We start from the raw sequence: 24564 nt of genomic DNA on the forward strand, positions 1-24564 counted from the left end.
ATAGGGCATATTTTTTAGGAACTGGAACAGGGACAATTTATAAAAATAAATTATAGGTTTTACATCAATGACTTTTCAAAAGTGTCTGGTGCCTAGTGACCCTTGATTTAAATGCGAATTAGGCAAGCAGATCTCTCTGTACCCTACTCTCACATCTTTAAGATTCTTATTCCAATAAGCAGGTTGAGGGATTCATTATTTGTAGAGTCTCTTCTGAGAACCTAGGACAGACATGTAAGTCACAGGCAAATCTTCACACTGTAATACATCCTCTAGAGAAAGTGAGAGAGATGTCCTGCTAATTGCCATTGTAAAAAGGCAGCCGTGAGATTCTCTTACTAAACTGAACAACCAGTTACAAAGCAGAGGTTCAGACTGTGTGAATTTCTACCTATTCCTAAATTTTCCAAATCTGTTTGCTTATGAGATTTTTCCTAACAGACAATTTCTTAACTTTGCCAAGCTTGTTTAAAACTTTTAAGTTTTTTTCATTTTTCTATTAATTCTGGTAATAATATTTGCAGTCTTAAGAGTCTTTAATATGTTCACAGGTATGGAAATACCACCATCATTGTATCACCAGCGTATACCTGAAGAAGTTTGGTAGATAGGGGAAATGATTAGGAGACAGAAGACCATCCTCACTAATAAGGTTGCCCAAAGTAAAAGTCTAGTCCATGGACTGTTACTTGAAGACGTGCTTACACTTCAGAAAGGAAGAATCACTGTTGCATACCAGCAAAAGCCTCCTCAGTGCCTAAGACGATTATGAGTGAAGAACCAGTCTAGACGATGATTTTGTCAAACTGTTTCCCAGATTTGTTCCAGTTTTGCATACAACTTAACAGATCTTTGGGTACAATGGGGTGAGGGAGTACAGGAATCTAGTGAAATATATTTTGGGTCGTATTTGCATTGATGCGTATTAGTATATTGAAGTTTTAAAAGGAGGGCATTTATATAGGAGATAGGAAGCTCTCAGGGCAGCACCTAAACTAATAAATTTCCTTCTTTCCAGGGCTAAATTCCTGTAAGAATACAAAATTATGACAAAGTACTGTATATCTGGCCCCCAGTGCTTCTTACAACTTCTTTTCTCTCCTTTCCGAGTCTTGTGTTCTTTAAAAGCAGACAGATATGGATGATACATCAGCATTAATTTTTTTCTTTGTGAAGTCCGTTGACATAGCCATTTTTTTCTGTCTGTGGATTTCATTTAACTTATATAGGGTAAGTATGTCCATTCACCATTTCCACTGACAGTCCCTAAGAACACTTATCTGGACAGCAACATTTGCTTATAAAACTGAATTTCAGATACAAAAGACAGGAGTTATTAAAAGCATTGCTTATGTTACAAGCAAAAACATATTAAGCATTTTAGAGATACAGAATAAGATAGCTCTCTGCTGGGAACAATGATCGAAGGTCTCCTCAGACACCCAGGCTGGATTAACCCCCGGAAATAATAGCAGAATTGGGTTTTCTATTTACTGTAGTAAAGCAACCTTGTCTATAAACTTCTTATTGCTGCAAACCAAAGGTGTGTGTCTGGGGAGGGCAAATTTTTCCCCTTGATGTTCCACGACATGGAAATACAATCCTTTTTCAGACACAGATGTTTGCAATAGAAAACTTTCACTCCGCTCTCTTCTGTTTTTAATCTGCCCATGACAGGAAACACAGATTCAAAATGAATGTAAAGAACACAGTCACCATAACTGATGATAATACAAAAGAACACATAGGAAAGATTTCTTTTTCCCAACATATTATAGGGAGAAAAGGTTTACAGATTTCAGAAGATTCTAGGTGTTTTTATTTCTCAGTGGCTACCAGCACAGTGTTTTTCCATGAACTTCACAGGATATAGCTCTCTGCAATGCTATGATACTATCAACAGTTTCAGCATACAAACGATAATACAACACTTCTTCATGCTCTCTGCCAGATCTTCAGTGCTTTCAAATGACTACCCTGCCAAAGCTTCACTGAACAGGTAGATGTATAAAAATGGTCAAAGATTCTTCCATAGCATGTGTAAAACGTAAAATGAAACAGGTAAGAGTAATTGATTCACCCTCTTCAGCCAGTCTTGCTGCTAACCTCTAGGCTCTCAAGAATTTCAAAGATGTGCTTTTAAACTACACCAACCTGCAAGTCTCAAGTGAAGTTCTTTATGTATGACAATGTGAAGGGGTTGACTGGACTCTTTCCTGTGCTTTTTGGTTGCCTGTTCCAACTTCTCCTCTTACTCTGTTCTTCCAATCCCACCCTACCTGGTCTCCCTTCACTGCCTTCTCTAGTTTGCCTAAAGCCCTTTTCCTTGCTCTTTCATTCAGGTAGTACCTTGCTGATTATATCCTTCACTTAAAAAACAATGGGAGTCACAAGATTTACATGGCGATTTCTGCAAATTCATTTATCACACTGTGTGTCATACACTCTGATCTGTGTCCATTTTGTCTGTTTAGACTATGAGCTATTTGGAGCAGGGGCTGTCACCTGGCGCATGCTTGAGCAATGCATAGCACAAAGGGATCCTATTTTAGACAGTGCCTGAGCAATACTGTAGCAAACAATAAAAACAACTGTAATTATAATTACCTCTCCCCCAAGCTACCTTAAAAAAACACAATCAAACACTCAGAAACTGAGAAATGACAGCATCAACTCTGTGATGTGATTTTAATTCATTTCCCTCTCTTCTTCTGTATAAATATTATGATAGTGTCTCCAGCTATATGATAGCATACTACTTTTTCTGCAAGGGTCTTGCTTCATTGATTATTGTTCATTTTTTTAAATATTTTTTATTCAAAATGGTGTCCTAAAACTTTCTTACCATAGGATTTTCTGTCATAATCCTTCAATTGAGTAGAAAAATACTAATTTCCTTCTACATTATTCTTTGTTACTTTTATCAGAGAATGTGAATTATTCAAGACTATTAGTGAAATTATTTTGACTATGCTGACTTGAATAGCTGTAACTCTTAGTCAAGAGTTACAGATGGAAGATAAAGCACAAATAGATAAAGCATAAAACATATATCTCACATGTTAAATTAATAGACATAGGTTCTAATATTTTAGGCTGCTTCATGGTTTTAGCATATGGTATATTAGAACTACAGTAGCAAAAAATTAGCTTTTAGCCAGGAGTGCACAGAATTTCTGCTCATTTTTCAGGTGAGGAACACAAAATATAGTACACATTATTTTTGACAGTGGCACGGAGTAAAGCCAGGTTTTCAAAATTTATTCAGCTTCTTTAACCAATCTTCCTTTTTACAATCTGCTGCCAACAACCACACAACTTCTAATTTCTGCATTAAATAAGATGAGGAGGCTGTGCATAAAAACTCTCTACACATCCCTAATTAATTCCCAGGACCCCATTTACATTGTAGACCAACCAAGGCTGGGTTCTGTGTAAAGCACTGCCTCTTCAAGGCTTTATGAAAATAAAAGTTTTGTGGGCTGTAGCCCAGCCTCGGAGGTCTTTCTACCTGGAAAAAAGAATCACAGACTTTCTGTTCTGCTCCTAGCACTATCCTGCATTTTCACTAATCACTTATTTGAGCATATGCCTAAGTCTTCTCTTAAATAATTTTATGCCTATTGTCTGTAGTCTTTTCTTTGATTTTTCAGTATCTCTTTTTAAGCATGGAAACCCAGAGTGGACTTAGTATTTACTGACTGGTACCCCAGTACTAAAAAAATCACTTAATTGGCCATTTCAGCAACAGGACTGCACTAGCAAATAGAGTTGCTTGTCCAACACAAACTCTAGATCTTTTGCAGAATCACTATGTCCCAGGAGACACAAACTCATCTGAAAGATACGGTCTAGAACTCTTGTTTCTAAGTCAACAGTCAGTTTGGCAGTATTAAAAACAGAGAATTGCACTGGTGATATTTTGACTGAGTTCTGGTTCATGCTCACCTGTTACTGGTATTTTCCTAATTTGGGCTCAGTAGCAGATTCTACATATCTAAACAGTCTTGAATGGATTCACAATGTGCATTGGGGTAATACGGGTAGGGGGAAAATGTCTAGGAATCATACATGAAAAAGGTCAGAAGAATTTCAGTGGCAGCAGTGGGAGATTTCAGAGGACAATAAATGTGAGCAGCGAATCTTTCTCCTCCCCTAACTTGCCCATCTCTCAGGATGCAAGCCATCTCATCTTCTCTGGGATTCTCAAGCCAACCTCCTCCTCTTCTCACCCGCCTTGCACATTCACACCACTCTCCCTCTCTGCCTGCACCAAGAATATCCCAGGCTTATTCTTCTGCCCCTGCAAGATTTCTGTCACAGTAGTGGGCTCTTCTTGTTTTAAAGAGCTATTGTAAATATTGTATCAAATTTTTTCTTTTTGTTCAGCTTGAGTTTGGGTTCAACAAAGACTTTGAATTAATAACTCAGGCTCAGTTCTGGTTAAAGAAAAAAACCCAACTTTAATTCAAGTTTTTACTTTGGTTTCAGTTTGATTTTAAAACATGCTTTGTTTTAATACACTCCTATTATCAGAATGGTCTGAGTGATCACCATGTTTTTAGTGTTATTTACAAGTCTGTCAATATTTGTGTCAAGGGCACATTTCAACATAAATTATTCAGTATCTCTTTCTAGATTACCAGTAACAGTATTGAGTAGGGCAAAGCACAGGTCACCATAGAACAATTCTCCCAATTCAAATTTAACGTGTACTTTTGGAGAGCTGTCAGCTAATCAGCCCTTAGTCATTTAATGTATGCTTCTCTGGTATGTTTAATTAGAATGCTCTGTGGTACTGTCAAAGGTATTACAAAAGTCTAAAAAGTATCACCTTTTACTGTTCCATTTATTAACTTGAATCCTAATAACCTTGAAAATTAACACTAGTACTTTTAAATTAGTATTAACTATACCTTCACGCTATAGTCTTTTATCACTGAATCCCACATAGCTTTTTTCTTCATCATTTTGCCTCAAACCAATGTCTGACTTACTGATTTATAATAACATTATAATATTCATACTTAGTAGATGCTGAAAGCTTTCTCCTTGGTAATTACATACTGGGAAAACATTTGTTTTTAAATTCTTTACAACTGAGAAATTGTCTTAACATTTCCTTATCACATTATCTCCATTTTCTTTACAACTTTTTGAAGCTAAGTTTATATTCCGTTTGCCTCTTCAGCATCCCCCTCTTCACCACGTTAAAGACAGCTCTGCCTGCTCCAATTAGTCTCCAACAGAGAACAGTTCTAGTTGTGAGACAGAGGCTAAGGCATCTGTGCATCCCTACCACCATCAGGGTTGTCGCCTGATGCTCCTCACAAAGCACATCTTCAGTCTCATATTAGTGGAGCAGCCACAGGCTCTTGTCTAATATTTTTTGGCATTAGGACCAGAAAATCTCAAAAAATATCACCTGGACTTTTCCATTTTTCAGCTTCTTCCCTCATGTTTTCTACAATTCAAGCAGCTTCACATGATTTTTGCCTAGTTACGTTCTCAAAAATGGCTGACACATTTTTGCTGAAACATAGCACTGAATAAAAATGTCAGACAAAGATGAACATTGCATATAGCAGTTTTCAGCTCAAATTACAAACAATATCTAAAGTGATGAGGCAAATGATGAAAAAATTGTATGTACAGTTTCTGGGTTCAAGCTGAAGTTCTTATTGACTGTGCAAAGTAGATTTTTTTTACAATTTGTATTATAGTAGAGTCTGGGGAACTAAATGAAGATTAGGGTCCAATGTACTAAACAGAGTTTTAAAATTTCTAAATTGTTATTAACCAATGCATCAAAGTGAAAATAAATAAACATGTAAACTTACAGTATTTTTAGCTATTAAAATTACTTCAGGATTTTACAGTTAGGAACATTCTATGGTAATATCCTCAGTGACTGAGGTTGGACTAATCTTGCTCAGTACTGAGTTGGCCACGGGAAATAATCACCCGAACGATGCGTAGTGCCACTGATAACAGACCTACAAGTGCACCTTCTTTTCCGATTGCTGGTTTGTTTCCCCAAATCCACAGTCACTGCCCCAGATGTTTCCAGCCATGCAGATGAGCCATAGTTCACATCACCTGAACATTGGTAGCATTTTGTGACTTCCCAGCCTTGGAACTGAACTGGGTAGAAATTAACTGGGGAGAAACCTGGCACCCTTCCCAAAAGAGCTGGCATGAAAAGTCAATGTACAACGTCTTCAGGAGAACGTTAAATCTCATTTATAAATTGTTACTTATTTGCTTTGGTTCTGTTATCTGGTGCATCGGAAGCGACATGAGCACAAAGACCGGATTTGAAGATGCATTGTGTCAGGGGTGAAAGATGAAGAGAGCTGCTTTGGGACAAAGCTTGGCAGATTCAGGGCAGAGTGACGCTTTTCAGGGTTTTCTGTGGGGATTGACTTTAGATAGGTTGACGAGTAAAGAGGAGCGAGACGGGCAGAAGCGGGTTATCTTCAAGTAGGGGCCCGCCTGCGGATCTCTCGGTGGAAAAGCTGCCGGGAGCAGAGTCAAGTGGCCTAAGGGGAGCAGGGGTCGGGGAGACCTCGGAGGTTATACAGGGGCGGGGGGGACACACACTGCTGAGAAGGGCAAGTTTCAAGGGCAACCTGCACAGGAGGCAGGACCCGTGAAAAAAAGAGGCAAAGCGCTGCCGCCTGCACCACGAGCAAGGCAGAGCTGACGAGCCTACGCTCCTCCGCGGCGCTCGGCTGCCATATGACCACTCCCCTCCCGGCGGCCGTGTCCTCAACCTGCCACTCCGGGACTGCGCACGCGCATTCCGGACGGCGGAGAACGCGCTGCTGAGCGCATGCGCTGATCCTTCCGGCCTTCTGCCCTGTTTCCCTTCCCCCCCACTCCTTCCCGCCTTTGCCATGGCGACACCGAGTGGATTGATCCGGGCCCTGCACCGCGGGACCCTCGGCCAGGTAACGGGCCTGGGACACTTCCCCCGTCCCCCGTGGGGCGCGGGATCCCCCCCCGGTCTCGCAGGTTGGGCCGGCCCAACCATCAACCCGCCCCCCGTGCAGCGGGCCGGCTCCGCGCATGCGTGATGGGGCGGCCGGGGCGGCGGGCGCCGCGCCGGCGGGGGCCGCGGGGGCGGGGGCTCAGGGAGGGGCCAGGCCAGGCCAGGCCAGGTGCTGTGAGCTCCTGGCGACCCTCACGCCGCTGTTGTCTGCCCCGTCTTTCCCACTTTCCAGCTGGTTGTCTGTGGCGCCTCTCAGGCTTAGGGGCTTTTACTCCGCGGGGCACACGGGGTTTAGGGGCACGGGAAAGAGGGAGGCCTGAGCCAGCAAGTGAGGCGTGGGGGCGCAGCGTCTGCTCCTGCCGCGCCTGTTCGGTGTCTTGGTGATCGTTCAAGCGCTGAGGTACCACTGGACGTTATTCAGCGTTGGTCTTTACTTTTTCCCTAGAGCACTGTCTTCCGATTTTAAATGTACCTACTGGCTACGAACTGTCTTCTCCAGCAGAAAAAAAAACCGCTTGGTGTCTGAACATTAGTTAGAGGATGTATGTCAACCCTCTGCCTTGGTACATAGACAGTTGTGGTGGGTAGTGGTTAAATTTGCTTAACGCATTTGGGATTTTCATTGTAACCATAAGGAACAGGAACTTGCCTCCCCCCCGCCCCCCCCCGCATTACAAAATTGAAATAAAGGAGTGATTGATTGCATTGATCATATTTGGGAAGATACCCTAAGCAATCAGCCAACTCAGCTAGGAATACGTTCAACGAGCATGTGATTGTAGGCAACCTCTTTCATAAAGTTTTCTGTCTATAAATGATTTGCCTTACCAATCCAAATTTTTATGTAGCTTGTAGTCTTGTTTTTAAAATTAGTAGAAGAATGATTTATTAAAATAATCTGATGACAATAATACTAATGTTGCATCATTTTAGTGAATGTTTGTTTCCCTTAGCTGGACAATTGGCTTTTTCATGAAAATCATGCTTATGTTTGTGTATCATCCAAATCCTGAATGGTATGCTATGTTTCTATAATGGAACACTTTATCCAGAATGTGTGTCAGCGTAGATGTGTCTCATGTTTCTTGTGAGGAGAAATAGGATAAGTAGAAGATCAAAGACGGCTTTCAGTTTCTTGGTGTTATCCTTGCTATCTGTGACCTTGCAGCAACTGAATTCTGTTACCATCAACCATGGAGTGGTTATTTTGAGAATTTCCGTCTAAAACATACACTAATACACAAAAAGTTAGTGTATATAGTGGTGAGTCTGGGTAAACTACAAGTTGCAGGAATGTTTGAGTTATTTCAGAACTAGGATTTTTAAGGTTAAACTTAAGAAATTAAGGCATATTTTAGTTACTTATCAAGACAGCTAATAGTATGCAAATGACCTTCATTCTGCCCTTTCTATTGAGGAGGTAGAGTGAGAGGGAAAGAGGGAGAAGCTGTTATCCCATATGAAACGTTCATAACCGATATTTTACTTAGTAACTGTATGCTTCCTACTAGGTGTTACTATGAGGCAGAGGTAAGGTTTCCGCTTATATTTTTTGTTTCAGCATTCATTTGTGTATAAGACTACTTTGAATTTTAACCATGCAGAAGACCTAAAGAGTCTTGACATGGCATAGTCAATAAGCTTGTTGGGTGTTTCTATTCCTTTAGGTGCTTTGATTTCATTTCACTTATGTGTACCTAAATCTTCCTAGGTTTTTAACACTTAAAATTTGAACAGTTACACTGTCCCTGTAATATGTTTGCCAAAGCAAACAACATGCAGATCTTGCAAAGATGCTTCAAACCACTCTTTATTTTTAGAACAAGAACTGCAAAGTTCCTTGAAAAATATTGAAAGGGTTTGTATATGCTTATCTTTCCAGCTACTCATGGTGGCTCTTTGGGATCCATTCAGTATCCTAGCAGGTACCCTCCCCTGCCTTCATTCTTCTAGCAAAGGATTCTGGTTTATCTTGTGTAATAGAGAAATCTGCTCTGAGTGAACTTGGCTCTGTTATATCTTAATATTCGCTCTGACATAAACTTCTTTGCCACCTGTGAGTGGCCCATCAGATCAAGATTACTCATCAGGTGCTTTGTCACCTGGTTACTGTTACCTGATGTCCTTTAGATGTGATGGGTCTGAGAATGTACTTCCTTCCTATTATTCTTTAAATGTTTTAATTTAAAAAACAAGTTAGTTAGCCCAAAGTTAGTGTTGGTTATGTAACTTCATACCGCCCGCCCCCAAATAACAGTAGTAATTTGTTTCTAAGATTTTAAGTTTGCAAGTCCAATAGGCTGTGGGCTTTTGTCACTTTCCTCTCTCACTTTAAGTGCCCTCTTATGTCTATCTGGAAAGAATTGCACTGGAATTGAAGTGATACTTCAGTGCTTCTTCAAAAGAATTGAAGAAAAAAACCTGGCTTCCTAATTTATGCTGTTCCTGTTGCCAGACACTTCAGAGTAGTTCAACTGTTACGGCAGAGAGCTTGGAACAGATCATGTATTTGCTGTGTGCTAATGAGGAATATTCAAATTTCAAGCTGGAAATGTGTTTGTCTTCAAGCTCGAGCAGTATATATCTACTGACACCCTTATAGTTTTGGTGTTTAAGCATTTGATAATGCAGTCATAAGTATTAGAAGATGTAATTTCTGTGGTTTCAGCTTTGTTTCACTGTAGCACACAGTTCATCGTTATGCTGGATTTATCATGCTGTGGAAAAGTTCCTCTATACTTTTTGTTGTACGTATTTCTAGTACACAACCAGAATATGTAGACATAATGTATGTGGTTAAGAAGAAAGTAACATTTTTTGAGAGAGATTAATTATATTTTGGGTATCTTGACTTTTAAAAGCTTATTTTCAAATTCCTTGATTTACTGTTCTTCAGTGGTCTCTACACCAGGGTCATAGAAAGTCATTTCATCAAGTCTGTTTCTTTGATAAGACACTCTTAAAAATGGCAACTAACAGGTATTCCAGGGAATTACTGATAAAATTCTGAAAAATCCAACTATGGCATAATCTGTCAGCAGGAAAATTTAATCTAAGGTGAGTCAGTCGGCTGTTGGTGTATGACCTGATAAAATATGAATTAGGTTTTGTCCTGTCAGCAAAGCTCTAGAAGTTGTTGCTATTAGTGTAAGTGTTCAGTTGTATCTTAAATCTTACTAAATCAGGCCTCAGATTGTGTCAGTCTGAATTTCACGGGTTAGCTGTTACATCAGTATCTTCAGCTGGTAATCTCTTTGTAGTCTCACTGTTGCAAAACCAGATCATTTAAGATCAGGAGAGGCCAGTGGTCGAATACTAGCTTGTGTAGGCTTTCTTTTTTCCAGTTCAGACTTTCATTCCTAACAGTAACAGCTGCTGATGAAAAAAATCTAAGTAAGTGAATGAAGTAAAGATAGGGACTGTTTGTGCTTCAGTGATTAGGGTAGAAAATCTTACCTATCAGCAGTACTACCAATGCCAGTGAATAACTGTGGGGCATTTCTGTACTGGTGTGAACTCAAGCTCTTGGATAGGGTATCTCTTTTTCTCCTCTATATCCCATAATGGACTTCTAATTTGTTCAGAGAGGAGTCTAGTCAGCATTGCACATACCCCCTTCAGACTCTCTGATCTACATAGCTCCTGTTACATAGTATGTTTGAGATATACCAGAAGGTAGTTTACTACTGTTACCCCAGAAGAATGACGAGGTCTTGCTTTTGATTACAGAGTCTCATGCATCACTAGATGGCTTTCCAGGCTCCCAGCTGGAGGCCTACTTTTAGGTGTTATTTGCCTTCAAGAAGAAGTCAGGAGTCTTTGGCAACATTTTTCTTTTCTAGTAGCAAAGTAGTTACCACTGTTACAGTTATTGTAAGAATGCTCTAATAACTATACTGCTTTTCTTCCTCAGAGTGTCTTTTAAAGGAAACATGAACCTCTCATTTTGCTGCCTTTTCTCCTACCCTGGTTTTCCCTCTTTGATAGGTAAGCCTTCCCTGGCCTTCACATGTGATCTGTTACAATGGCTGTACTGTTGTTGCTAAGCTGTACATTTTGGTGTCCTACAACCTTCATGTCTTGTAAACTTTCACAGGAGTGATGCATTGGGAAGTGGATTCTCTTTTAGCTTTATATGATACAGAACTGCATCTTCCAACCACAAGGGTTTGTATTTTTTAACACAAAATACTTTCCTCTTTGGTGCTGGAATTTGGTAATTTTTTTTTCTGGCACTCAAAGTTGGATTTGCTGTAATGAAACTCAGGACAGTGACTCTAGCAGGCACTGTTTGGGTCTGTCGTGGTTTCACCCCAGCCGGCAACTAAGCACCACACAGCCGCTCGCTCACTCCCCCCAGTGGGGTGGGGGAGAGAATCAGAAGAGTAAAAGTGAGAAAACTCATGGGTTGAGATAAAGACAGTTTAATAAGTAAAGCAAAAGCCATGCGTGCAAGCAAAGCAAAACAAGGAATTCATTCACTACTTCCCATCAGCAGGCAGGTGTTCAGCCATCTCCAGGAAAGCAGGGCTCCATCATGCGTAACCGTTACTTGGGAAGACAAACGCCATCACTCCGCATGTCCCCCGCTTCCTCCTTCTTCCCCCAGCTTTATATGCTGAGTATGACATAATATGGTATGGGATATCCCTTTGGTCAGTTGGAGTCCGCTGTCCCTGGCTGTGTCCCCTCCCACCTTCTTGTGCACCCCCAGCCTGCTCGCTGGTGGGCTGGTGTGAGGAGTGGTAAAGGCCTTCACTCTGTGTAAGCACTGCTCAGCAATAACAAAAACATCTCTGTATTATCAACACTGTTTCCAGCACCAATCCAAAACATAGCCCCATACTAGCTACTATGAAGAAAATTAACTCTATCCCAGCCAAAACCAGCACAGAGTCATACAAAGTTTGTATGGTTTCAAATAGCCTTGAGATACAAAGATTGGTTTGAGTCCCGCAGTCCCATGGATTATTATTTTACCTCTCACTGAGTGCTGCACAGAAGACATCTCTGGTGAATGTTTAGTCAGGACCACTGCAAGTACGAGACCTTCACATCCAAGGAATCTTAGCCAACATGTTGGTAATCTTAGCAGCTCACTTAGGAATGTTCCTCTGTCTTTACCTGAGTTCATGTATCTGAAAAAATGCCACAGTATAGATCCCTGTAGGTAGTTTCTCTGGGTTGCTTTACAGTTTGTGACCAAAGGTGGTGCTAAAATCAAGACACATTTACTGCTTCTTCCTCTACTGTGACAGCCTAATGGGTCTCAAGGCCAAAGTTAGACTTATCCGGCATGCTTTGCTCCTAACAAATCCATGTTTGCTGTTGTTTTCCTCTGGTTATCTTCTAGGGAATTGCAAAAGATGTTTTCTGTTCACTGAGAATTGATGCTAAGCAGACTACCTCCCAGACTGCTCCTCTTTTCCTGTATTTTTGGAGATAGGAATGACATTTGTCCTTTTTTGGTCTTCTAATACTTTGCTAGGCCTCTGTGAACCTCAATGATTCTGGCCAGTATTCTCAGTACTTGTAAGAAGAGATCTTCAGACTGGTTGGCTCTGATGAAATTTGATTAATTTTTTAAGGAAGTATTGTTCTTTCTGTATTCAGGCCACCTGATCACTCCATTGTTACTGTGCTAGTCATGTTAATGACCAGTCATATTTCATATTTTTTAATGAAGATGGCTGTGAAAAAGGCAGTTAGATAAAAATTGAAAGGTTGTTTTGGAGGAGACTATTAAAATGCTTTTTCCCAGATTGCAAATCTAATCTTGAATGTTTTTAGCTATAGTTACCATATGGGTTCCAGAGAAAGGAAGTAACTGAAATTACCAGGCCCTAATCCTTAAGGATTTCAAAGATTGTAGTTAAAACTATAGTGGGAGAGAGAGCTCAATTTTTAGTATCATTCAGATGTGTTATGAATGAAATGCAAACACTTTAAAAGCATCCATGTTCCCATCTTGAATTTGTTGCTGTCACATAGGGGTCACTTTGTTAACCATTAATGAAATAGGTCCCCAGGTGCATGTAACAAGCTGCACACATACACAGGTTACTGCAGCAGGTCAACTTCAGAATGTCTATCCAGGCAGTCATGTGCTGAGATTGATGGATGAGCAGATAGATTTTTAAGTGCTTGCCTTGGATTTATGATTGTGACAGTCCCCAGTGTAGCATCTCTTTCTTCTAGAGAGCATGAAGGTTGGAGGTAGCAAAGTGCTTTTGACTGAGGGAAAAAAAAGCTGGACATGCAAATACCTGTTAGACAGCAAAGACCCATGCTGCTTCCTGGTGTCCAGTATGGGGTTGTTCAGTATATTGTAATCTACAGCACCTTTAGGAAAGATTGAAGTGACTTGAAAAATGCTTTCCACATACAAGCAGCCTCTATGTGGATTCATGTGTAGAAATTGGTACCGTTTTTTTTTTTCTTAATTTCCCGTTTTCCTGTTTTCCAGACTTTTAACTTTTTTTGACTGTTGTTGTTGGGCACAGGTGCTAGAAGTTGTTTAGTTACCCAACTCTTCCTGAAATCAGCTGGATTTAGCAACATGTTCCAGCCTTTGGATTAAACCTGTAGTGTCTCCAATCCAGGTTGGAATGGAAGTCTTTCCTAATCAGTCATTTGTCTTTATTTTAATCACTGAATAACTTATGTTTAATCCTCTAGGGAAACTGGCTTATCTTTCAGATAAAGCATTGGAAGCGTTCTCTATGCCAGAATGAAACCATTAGCTTGTGTGTCATTTTCAGAGCTGAAGTTAGTATGCAGTGAGAATATACATGTCTTGGGTCTTCACTGAGTTTGAGAAAACTCAGATTTCCACACAGATTTATTAGACCTTTCAGTCGTAGAGAGGCTTCTCCTAATCTGCCTTGCTTAATGCCTTGTCTCTAGTGGATTTTGGCCACTGTTGTAGCTGCACAGGAGAGAGCCCCCATTGTAGACAAATGAAGGATCTTTGAAGCGTGAACGGGTCCTATTCATTTCCATAATGGAGTTCTAACAATAAAGCCTGGCAAATGTAGATTGTTTTAGCGGGAAACAGCCCTTTATTCTGGCATCTTGGCAGGGCTTGGGTAGAGTCCCACCATTCTTTCCCCCTCTGGCCCTTGCTTTCACTCTCTTGGCTAAGCCTGTTTTTTCTCTTGAGAGACTTCTGTTTTTATTAACTTGTTTTTGTACAGTGAGTTTAATGAAAGATGCTACTCTGGCAGTCCTGGATATTGAAGTTTTGTGTAAATTTCTCCGGTGCATATGTTGGACAAACATACTGTGAATTGTACAGTCTGTAGTGGATCACCTCTGTCTCTAAACCTCAGACTGGGGGTTTTGTTTTAATGCTGTTTCATTGGCAGATAGAATTTCCATTTACTAATACAGCAAGTGCTATTCTAGACATTCAACAATTACTTTTTCCATGACACAAGTTGTGGTTTATGCTGGGACGCTAGGGTTAGATGAACAAACATTTTGTGGAGTTGAATCAAATTACAGTAGGATCAGAAGTTGAAGTGAAGAAAACCCCTAAACATTAAGTCAGTTAAGTCACCTTAGATCATGTATTTTTTGAGCTCTGCCAAGTTTGTAAGTAGTGGATTGAAATTGTTTTCCTTTTCATTATTTGAGCCCTTGACTGTAACAATACCATTCTTGGAGTCCCCAACTCAGATAAATCACATAGCAGATTTTATAATTTTCTGTTGTATCAGGCAAATCTATGTATCCACTGGACAGGATTAAATACATTTTTTCCCCCAGAGATGTCCACCTCGAGAGTGCACTGAAGTTCTCACTGCAAGGGAAAGGAAATAGTTATGTATTTGTATATATGTATACACGCACACAGGCAAATATACAATGAAGTATGTATACTTACTTTTTCATTTCCCTCATTCTTGTGCTGAAATTTGATTGCTACCAGAAATGAAATGTCTGCTTTTACTTTTAACTTTGAGTTCTTTGAATTATGCTAGGGCTTGCTTCTGCTTCTTGGAGCTGGCAGAGGTAATGGAAAGGTGAAGTTTACCTGATTGCCTCGGTGATGTCTGCACGACATCTGAATGAAGAATTAGTGTTGTGTGGAGGGAGCACTAATAGAGATTTCCTCAATTTTCATGGTGTTGCACATAGGTCATGTTATGAACTACTACTAGGAAGCTGATATTATCTTCATAACCAGGCAGATAAAACCCTGCTATGCTTCATTTGTATTTAGATGGCACTTTCATAACTGTGCAGACTAGGAAATTTTTTTGTTTAGATTACCTTGTTTATAGATAAGGAGTTTGGAGCCTTACAGTATGCATTAGAAGGTGAATTAAGTGCTTCGTGTTGATATTTCAAAGTGGGGTAAGCCCATCTAGTTCACCTACTTAGGTGGGTGTCAATATTCATGTTCCTGTGCAGAAAGATCCCAGTGTTGGATAGTGCTAAGTTTCCATTTTTGAGACTCAGAGCTCCTGTATAACTCTTCTAATTCCCAGAAGTATTGAGAAGCTAAAGTGAGATGAAATTTTATACACACTCCCACTCTGACAGATGGAGTATATGTGGTTTTGAATCCCATCACTGTCGTTTCTAGTTACACTCAGTGACAATCAAATATATCACCTTGGTCTTCATGGTGTCCTCCTCACAACCTGGATGCTGAACTATTAATCTCATTTAGAAGGTTGTTGGCCAGCATTCAAAAAAATTGAATTGCTAGCATCTTCACAACTTCCTAGGCTCACCATCATCTTTTTTCCTTTTGCCAGGTGCATAGTTCTGACTTTGGAATCTCCCATGTTAGCTGTGCCTTGGAAAAGATATAGGAACATTTCCATGTTAATAAAAGACTCCAGGCTTCCTGATGATCTCACCAAAGATTCACATAGCAACTATTTTTGTCACTTGCTTTCACACTTGTAGATACTCTAATATCCCTGTCCTTTGGCAGCGAGATTGCTAAATGGCCTCTTTTGAGCTTATCCAACAGCAGGATCAGTTATTTTCAGGGATTCTGCCTTAATCCTAGGTCTCATGGGCATTCACTTTTCTGCTTACCAGCATTAATTTTTACATTAACAACAGCAAAGAAATATGGGGAGGTACAAACTTTTGATGACAGAACCACATTATGCTATCCTTCCTGAATACAATCTTTTTATAGCCACATCAAAGTTTCTTTCAAAGGTGGTCTTGGACTTCTGCTTGAATTGGGTTATCAATTTGCAAATATTTTTCTTGAAATCACATACTTGCCAAGATGTGGAAAGACTTTACTTAATAGGCATCCATAGGGTGCTTTCCGTTTGCATGGAAGAACAAAACAGTTTCAAACATTTCAAAGCCTCTTTGTTGCTTACGTAAAGGGAATGAGGGGTCCAGCCCTTTGAATTCCTGACTAAATCTCATTTTGCATCACTGCTGGCAACAAATTAGCCCATGTAATTGCTGCCACCAAGAATGAGTACACATTCTGCTCTTCATACACTTCCACTGTTGGGGGTTTTTTTTGTTTTGGTTTTTTTTTTCTGGAAGATATCCATGTTTGAGATCTTTGCAGAGTTAAAGCAATGTCAGCACTTTGCATGTTTATCAAGCATTAAGCCAGGTCAGAACAGCCAAAGGTGCTGTCACTCCCTTCAGAGGGACATTTTTACAGTTGGCCATGCAACATTGATTGTAAGTCTCTAGTAGAATACTTGCCAGTACTCAAAGAAAAATGGAGTATTACACATCTCTTGGATACCTGCAGTACAAACACTCAGCTTCTTTTACACTGATGTACTCCAAAGGGTACATCCAAATTGAGAGTTGGTAATTTGCCTGGTTTCCTGTGGGTCAGTTTGAATAATACAGGTAAGTTAGCAAGGGAGGGCTCATCTTTAAAACAAAGCAGTGAGTGTCACACACGAACTAGGGAACTTTTCATTTGACATTTCTGGGCTCAATTTGTGTAATAAGCGGGACTGTGCTACAGTTTGCTGTGACTTGGGTGGCATGTGCTGTGGCTGTTCTAGTCTCACAGGTAATGTTCTATAAACTTCTATGTGCTTTAGGTCTCAAACGTGATAACCCTTAACTGTGCTGCTACAAATTCTTACCTGTATTGCTTTTGTTTTTACATTCCTTAGATGTTAGTGACCAAGGGGCAGACTTTTTTGAGCAGCTTTTTAATTGTACTAGTGACTGAAGATGCACGTTAGAGATCAATCCTAGAAGAACTTCCTCTCATGTAAGCAAAGAATTTGCTCTGTATACAGAAAACTTCAGTTGTAAATTCACTCTGCTTGTTCAATGGAAATACAGACACTACACTCATCCTATCTTCAACCTCGGATTAAATTCCTTAGGAAGAGAATATAGCTTTTATTGACCATTTACTTTTGGGGGTTAGTGCTTGTATCTAAACTAGGGCATCCAGATGAGCTTCTGTGCTCCTGGACACAGGAACATGCCTTGGCTACATCCTCTTGGAGGGCAAGACCTGAGCACAAATGAACCTCTCTGTCCCCCTCATCCATTCCTCATCCATTGTTTGTCCTTTCTGTGGAAACAGCCTGGCCTGGTGATTTCAGGACCAACCTGCACAGATAAAAACAGTTTAATGGTAGTCTATGAGTATTGTCTGTCTTCAGAAAAAGTTTTTAAAATTCTGTAGAAGTCCCTGATACAAGTATGATTATTATGTCTAAAATATTTAAATTGATAGAATTCTCTTCAGCTGTCAGATAGACAAGGAGGACCAGCTGTAGCATTTTCTTTGTGCATGTGTGCACCGTTAGGGAATTTACTGAGACTTCCACCTCTTAAGGCCTCTCAACAGCCATCAGGTGGTTTTAAAACTTTCCTTTTCACCTGAGATGAATTTCAGGCAGTGGCCACAAGGTGAAAGTTTTTGAACAGCTGTGTTAATTTTGGCTCCATGTGAAATGAAGCCAACTTTTCCTTGCTACAGGAAATTGCCAAATAAAATAATGAAGAGGAAATGAACTACTCTTTGAGTTTCTAGGACAATATTCTGAAGAAACATAGTAATTCCAAACAAAAAATATTTTTTAAAAAACATCCCTCTAGATGTAAGTTGATAGTCTTTGTTTATATCCCATAGGGCAATCTTGGTAGCAAGCAGACTCCTCACTTGAACAAAATATATAAAAAAATATAATAACCTCTCAGCTAGAGGTCAGAGAAAGGAGCAAGAGTGATCAGATGTTTTTAAAAGATTTGGATACTACTGTGATCAAAAACATAAAACTTCTTTAATTTCTCTGGGAGGGAAGTATTTAGTTATGGGGGCGTTCTTTAGCTTTTTGTTTTGTTTTGCTTTAAGCATTGTGATGTTTTCAGTACTTAAAATGGTTTCATCTATTAACGTTAAAGCAGATCAACATTTCATATATCAAATAACCTATATTTATAATTTAGAAATACAATAAACTTTTCTTTACATTTTGACACTAATGCCTGTATCATGTAGCAAAATGAGTGCTAATTCTTCACTTGTTGCTATCAGTTTAGTAAAACTCTTGAAGCAGTGTACACTTCTGAATCTAGATATATACCAGTTTACAAGTATTAAATGTTAACCTGTGTTTTACACCTCTTGACAACATGGAATGGTTTTTCAAAGCATGTCAGTATTCAGCTGCTACCTGTGTAAAGGCCTCAATTCTTAAATTTTGTTAAATGCAGGTAGGAAGACTTGAATCTTGAAATGCCATGAGATTTAGCCTATCTAAATAGAACTCTAAGTTCTCTTCCATCCTCTTTGGTCATCGCACTTTGACCTTAATCATGCTTATATAAGGTCATAGGCTCAGAGGACCAGAAGAGACTCAACTAGAGGTGATCTGGTGCTTCCCCAGCCCAAAATAAAAATTATCTGCCCCTACATCTTTATCAACACATCTCGGTGTTTTGGTTTGTTTTTTTTTTTAATAAAGAACCTCTCTAACCACTCTTCTGAAATGTTTTCTTTTTCTTACTGTTGGAAGGTTTTCTTTACATCTGGTCTGAATCTTTCTTACTGCAACTTAAGTTCATTGTTTCTTACCCTATTAACCATGGTCCCAAAAGTCATATGTAGAAGACAACATATTTAAGGCATGTTTAAGACCTTGTCCCTCCACAGTCTTCCTTCCACAGGACTAAACCTCAGTTCTTTCAGGATTTCCTCCATAGTCTCATTTCTGAGGTCTCTCATTGTACTTGATTGTATTTCTATGGCCTCTTTCTACCATTCCTTTGAAACACAGGACCTAAAACATGTCCCAGTGCTCCAGCTTGAGGCCACCCTCATCCTCAGTAGGATGAGTAAATTGTTTTGTCTTTTCTGGATTTTAATCCTATTCATATATTCCTGTGCAACTTTTGCTGTATTTTATGAAAGTGGTGGTTTTGCAGCAGCATGATAGTGATTCATACTCCCCTTCTAGAATGTTACAAACCCCAGATCCTGTTCAGTAGTAGTTGCCTGGACAGCTATTTTCCTTCCTGTGTTTGTGCAGTTGAGTAGTCCTTTCTGTATAGATCCATGTACTTTTGCCTGGTAAATAGCATCCTGTTTTTTCAGACCGTTTCTTCGCTTTGTCAATATCATTTTGAGCCCTTATCATCCTTCCACCTTTGCGTCATCTGCAGGTTTAATGAATACTCTTTATTTCATCATCCAGATTATTAATGAAGATATTAAAATATTAAATAATACCCGACCCAAGAGAAAACCCTGTAAAACTGTATTTGGTATATCTTTCCACAACCATTGTAAGCCATCACTAAGTGCTGTTTTGTTTTTTTTCTGTCCAGTTCCACCCACAGCATATATTATGTTCTAGGTGCTATTTCTCTAGCTTGTGGGAAACTGAGATGATACTGGAACTTAATGAAAATCAGCATATAACCTTTAGTACTACTCCATTCTAGCATCTCTTGTGCTATAGAAGGTTATCAGAGTGATCTGACATCACTAGTTCTTGAGAAATACTGCTGTCTGCTGTTTATAGCTGTAATCTTTTCTAAGTTCTTTATTTGTTCCCATATTTTTCCAAGAACTGAAGTTAAGCTGGCTGATACAGAGTAACTCCACTTAGGTGAGGTCCTGGAGTGGAGCATTGGGTTCTCTGCTTGCTCCCTGGCCCATTGCTGCTGTGCCCGTGTGCTTTCTGCCAGCCCACAGGGCTGCAGCTGGATCAGGAGGAAGGCAGACCTGGTGGGTGCTTCGAAGAACTGTTTCCAGAAGGCATCTGTGCCCTCAAATTTTAATTGTTTGGTTGCTGCTGGTTCAGCCACATTGTTCAATGAACAGTAAAGTAGTTTTTCTGTGGATTTGTGTCTTAGGGGTGTTCTCCACAGTGTAATAAGCCTGTGTCTCTGCTCCTTCTCCTTTTCCCTTGTGCCACTTTCTCCAAGCAATGCCTACAGTACTGTAACTGTCAAATTTTCAGCTTCGAGCATTCTGTGCATCATCTAATGGATTTGGAAGCAGCACGTACTGAACTGGCCTGACCTTCATGCCTTGCCCGGCTGGCCAGAATGTTCCTGCTGATGGTTCAGCATGCTTAGCTCCCACTGCAGCTTCCTGTCACTGAGTCATTAATTTGGTTTATCTCTTAGCACCTTACTTGTGAGGTAGTTGTAGGAACATAGTGTAATTAAGTCCTTTAGCCTTTCACTGAATCTGGGTGAAATGGACTGTTAAGGCCTGCAGTTAATGTCTGTGGTTAGGTAGTTTGATTGAAGAAGCTTTATGCCTTAGCTTAAAAACAGGGAAGTAAATGGTTTGAGAATAGTTAATGCAGAGTTAAGGCTGATAGCCTGCTGCCTATCTTGGACCATTTGAAACTATTAACTGCAGTTCTGTATATGTCTTTGAAAACCAGGAGATGCAGAAGTAGTGCATGTGTCAGCATGCATTGGACTTGCTCTGTAACTGCGCCTCCTTGGAGCATGTCTCACCTTTGAACAGATGCCATAGCATGCTGTCCTTCCAGTTGATGCAGAAAATTGTAGGGACCACAGAAAAAAAAAAAAAGAAGAAAAAAAAAAAGACTATCAGGCTGTGTCCTTGCTAAAGAAGATATCATGGTTTAGAATAAGATTGGTGACCACTGTTGGTTGCATGGTGACCCAGTGCTTGGTTCCTTCACCGACTATGCACAGACCCTTCCTGCTCTGTCAAATGTTATCAGCACTTCTTGTCCTAGTACCTCTGCAGAGTACTTGAGTCAGCTCTTCTGTTTTGTAGACTGCTGGCTGCTTAAAAGTCCCCTAGTCAGAGTTTGTATAACCTGTTTCACTGGGCACGGGAGGGAAGGGTCCGTGGCTGCCTCGGGTCCAGAGGTACCTTGTGTTGCGTGGTGGTATGAACTGCAGCAACCTGCTGTAGATAATCCTTGTGTCTGTCACTACAGCTGTCACTAGCACATTGAGTGGCACATGGAACTCATAAAGGCAAATGAGAGAATAGATTTGCAGAACGCAGCGTATAACATTAAAAGATCCATTTGCTTAGTCATCTTTAACAAGGCAGCATGAGAGGGCAGCCTAACCCAAACGCAGTTATACTGTATTCTTTTGCTAGCCCTAGAGGGCGGAGTTAAATTTATAGGGTGGGGTTAGTATGTGCTGTAAATGTTCCTCCTTTAAATGTGTTTCTCATTTTAAATATAAATATTAAAATCTTACTTAAGTTTAAATATAAATGCATTTGACATTCAAGAAAGGGGTACCAAGCAATGCTGTTTAAATCTTAACTTAGTTCCATTTCTGAGCAATGAGTTAGTCCTTTCTCAGAAGCTCAGAAGCTATTTATCTGAAAACTTGCTCTGGTCTAAATATGTTTCTTTCTAATTTAATGGTAGCTCTTTAATCCCTAATTTTAAGAATTAAGCATGATAAAATATCATTTGTACCAGATTAATTTGATGTATTGAATTACCAGATCAAGATAAACATGTTTCAAAGGTTTCTACAGCAAGTTTGTGGAGAAGTAATTGCTTAAAATCAGTAAATTAAGCAAAGTCTGTAGTACCTAGACTGCTTCTAAGTTTCCCTTTTCCTTCAATTTTTTTTTCTATCTCTAATAACATTAACACTTAAATTGTCCCAATTAGGCTTTAAAATTTATGCTTTAGCTAGTAAAATCTGACTTGTCTGGTTTCCCTTCATTTTGCTGCTAATAGCTGTCTGAAGACAGGTTTTGCTAAGCCAAGATTAACAGACGAACATACCATTTTAGCAACGAGAGCTTTGAAGTTGCAAAGTATTAATGAGGGACATAAAAAAATCATAGACAGATGCAAAAGACACAGTGGTTGGGGACTTTTGTCAGCCAAAGAATTTCTTTTGTCTCTGAGGTTGAAACAAGTTTTTGGGTTTGGGTTGGGTTTTTTTCCCTCTTTTTCATCCCTGTTGGGAGGATCCTCATGTTTGAAATGTAAAGTTTTCCAATTTGTGTGTTTTACTCATGTCTGTGTTTGCTTAATGCTGCTCTTTCTTTCCTTTGACTTTCACATTTTCTTTTCCTCTTGCAAATTTGAACTTGCTTCAGTTTGGGATGACTAGGGCTAAATGAACCGCCACAGATAAAATTATGACAAGAAGAGCAAAGTCTGTGAATGATCCTTTGCCGTTTCCTGAGTCGTTCCAGTCTCATTAATCAGCGCTGGTGCTGTGGAGGCTGTGTGGAGTGTTATGTCGCCAGCACAGCAGCTTCTCCGTCCCTTTCCCCCACCCCCTGCGTGCCTGCACAGTGGGGAAAACTAGAGAGGGAAGCCATCAATCTTTCCTGTCGTAGATGTCAGCAGTGATTCTCCTGTCGGCTTCCTGCTCTCTCTGTTGGGCCCACCACCTGTGTTTAGAATTAGCTCTGATGCTGCAGATGTCACTCGGCTCTTCACCTGTTCTACCCTGACTAAATAGCTGTTAAAATAAAGCAGACCGGCTAAATGCTATAGCATGTGAATAGTAACCACCACTGTGGGTTGCGGGGTGATTTCTGTTGCAGCTGCTATTGTACTGCTGCTATTGTAATACTGTCATAATTTTCTGTAACGGTATTTTTTTTAGGTCTGAAATCTCTTGCTTGTGTTTCAGCCCAAAGGTGAGCTTGTGAGCAAGTCTTTGTTTAATGTAAAGATGAAAATATTTATTAGATACATTATAGAGAGAGGTATAAGCCTGTCTCCCATCAGTTAGCTTTCTTGCATAGCTTTATGATCAAAGTCTAAATAAATTAGTTAGTCTGAAGCCTTCTCCTTGCCTTCAGTTACTCAAAGAATACAATTAGCAAAATACTCTTTGGGAGTTGATTTTTATACCTCTATATCTGGCTAGTAGGAGTCTTGAAAATATAAGTGTCTATCTCCCCCATCACTGGGTAGATTGAGAAGCTGAGATGTACTGCGTCTGTACTTCTAGGGCAGGATTAATATAATCTTGTGGTCTGTTGTGTTAAATAATAGGTCTAAAACAGACTCTAACCAGCCCAACTTTTATGTATACTTTTATGTAATTGTATAAATGTTTTCCTATGCAATCCTGAGAACTGTCTGTCTATTGGCAGCTTTTTCCTACCTCCTTGACTGGACGCTAGCTTTTTCTGTTTTTAAAACCCACAAAGTTATGAAAGTGTTTATAAGAGATAAGGTTTCCTTATAACTGTAGCTTGTCTGTTGTCATCTCAAGTGTATGATGGCAATATTTATGTGGAGTTATAAAGAAGAGAGGCTCTGAAAACTTAAGTCCTGTGAATGCTTTCACTTGTTTTTATTTGTGTAACTTTGTGAAGTGGAGCAACTGTATTATGACTGATTTTACTACATATTTGAGAAGCAGTTTTCTATTCACTGTGCCAGGCAAATACATGTATTCAACAGGTAAATACTTGTATTCAACCCTCACAGAATTCATAAAGCTAAACATGAAAGGTATAGTCAGGATACTAAGAATTGGCTAGTGATATGGGCTGTTTTGATCTGCATGGATCTTTTCAGTGTGGATTCTCAGCACTTTCAGAGACTTGAATTGGTTTCTTCTTTTGAATGAACGCAATTTGAGGCTCCCCAGATCACTAGTTACCTCTCCAAATAGCTGTATTTTGTATCCATGGTTTGTGTTTCAGTATGATGAGAGTATCATGCTCTAGTTTGCCTGGCGCTTATCCTGATCAATTTAAAAACAACAACAAGAAAAAATCTTCCTGGTGAAGTCTTAAAAATCTTTCAAAAAATAAAATGAAAAAGGGTAACTTCATATAATTTTAAAGAAGGCAGAGGTAGCTTCTTATACTAATAAACAAAGGGAGACTTACCATTTTAAACGTTGCAGGTGTGATGCTGAGCTCATGGAAGGAGCCCTGTAACTTTATGGTCAGTGATACAATGAAATGCTTTCAGCAATGGGATTGTCTTTTGCTTTCCACTTGACTTTTAGTTCAGAAAAACAATTCTAGGTTATGGTTAGCTGTACACTTCCATGCTTGTTTTTAAAGGAATCTTGAACTCTTACTTTCCAGATGCTCTAATATTTAATTTTTAAGACATGTTTTCACAGGTTTTTCTAAAGTAACTATT

The 24564-nt window shown here is 39.7% G+C and overlaps 1 protein-coding gene across 5 annotated transcripts in view; it reads left to right on the plus strand.

The window, feature by feature from the left end:
- The first annotated feature begins 6819 nt into the window (after window positions 1-6819).
- Window positions 6820-24564, plus strand: part of WARS2 (tryptophanyl tRNA synthetase 2, mitochondrial) — a 51748-nt gene continuing 34003 nt past the window's right edge. For all 5 annotated transcript variants that reach the window (XR_012045359.1, XM_072880814.1, XM_072880824.1 and 2 more), the window contains exon 1: window positions 6820-6953. Coding sequence is in view for 4 of the 5 variants with exons in the window: in XM_072880814.1 (XP_072736915.1) it covers window positions 6900-6953 (54 nt within the window). In the remaining variant the exon portion in view is untranslated. The remainder of the gene's footprint in view (window positions 6954-24564) is intronic.

The sequence above is a fragment of the Ciconia boyciana genome, chromosome 1, assembly GCF_034638445.1.
Source record: "Ciconia boyciana chromosome 1, ASM3463844v1, whole genome shotgun sequence".
Classification (NCBI taxonomy): Eukaryota; Metazoa; Chordata; class Aves; order Ciconiiformes; family Ciconiidae; genus Ciconia; species Ciconia boyciana.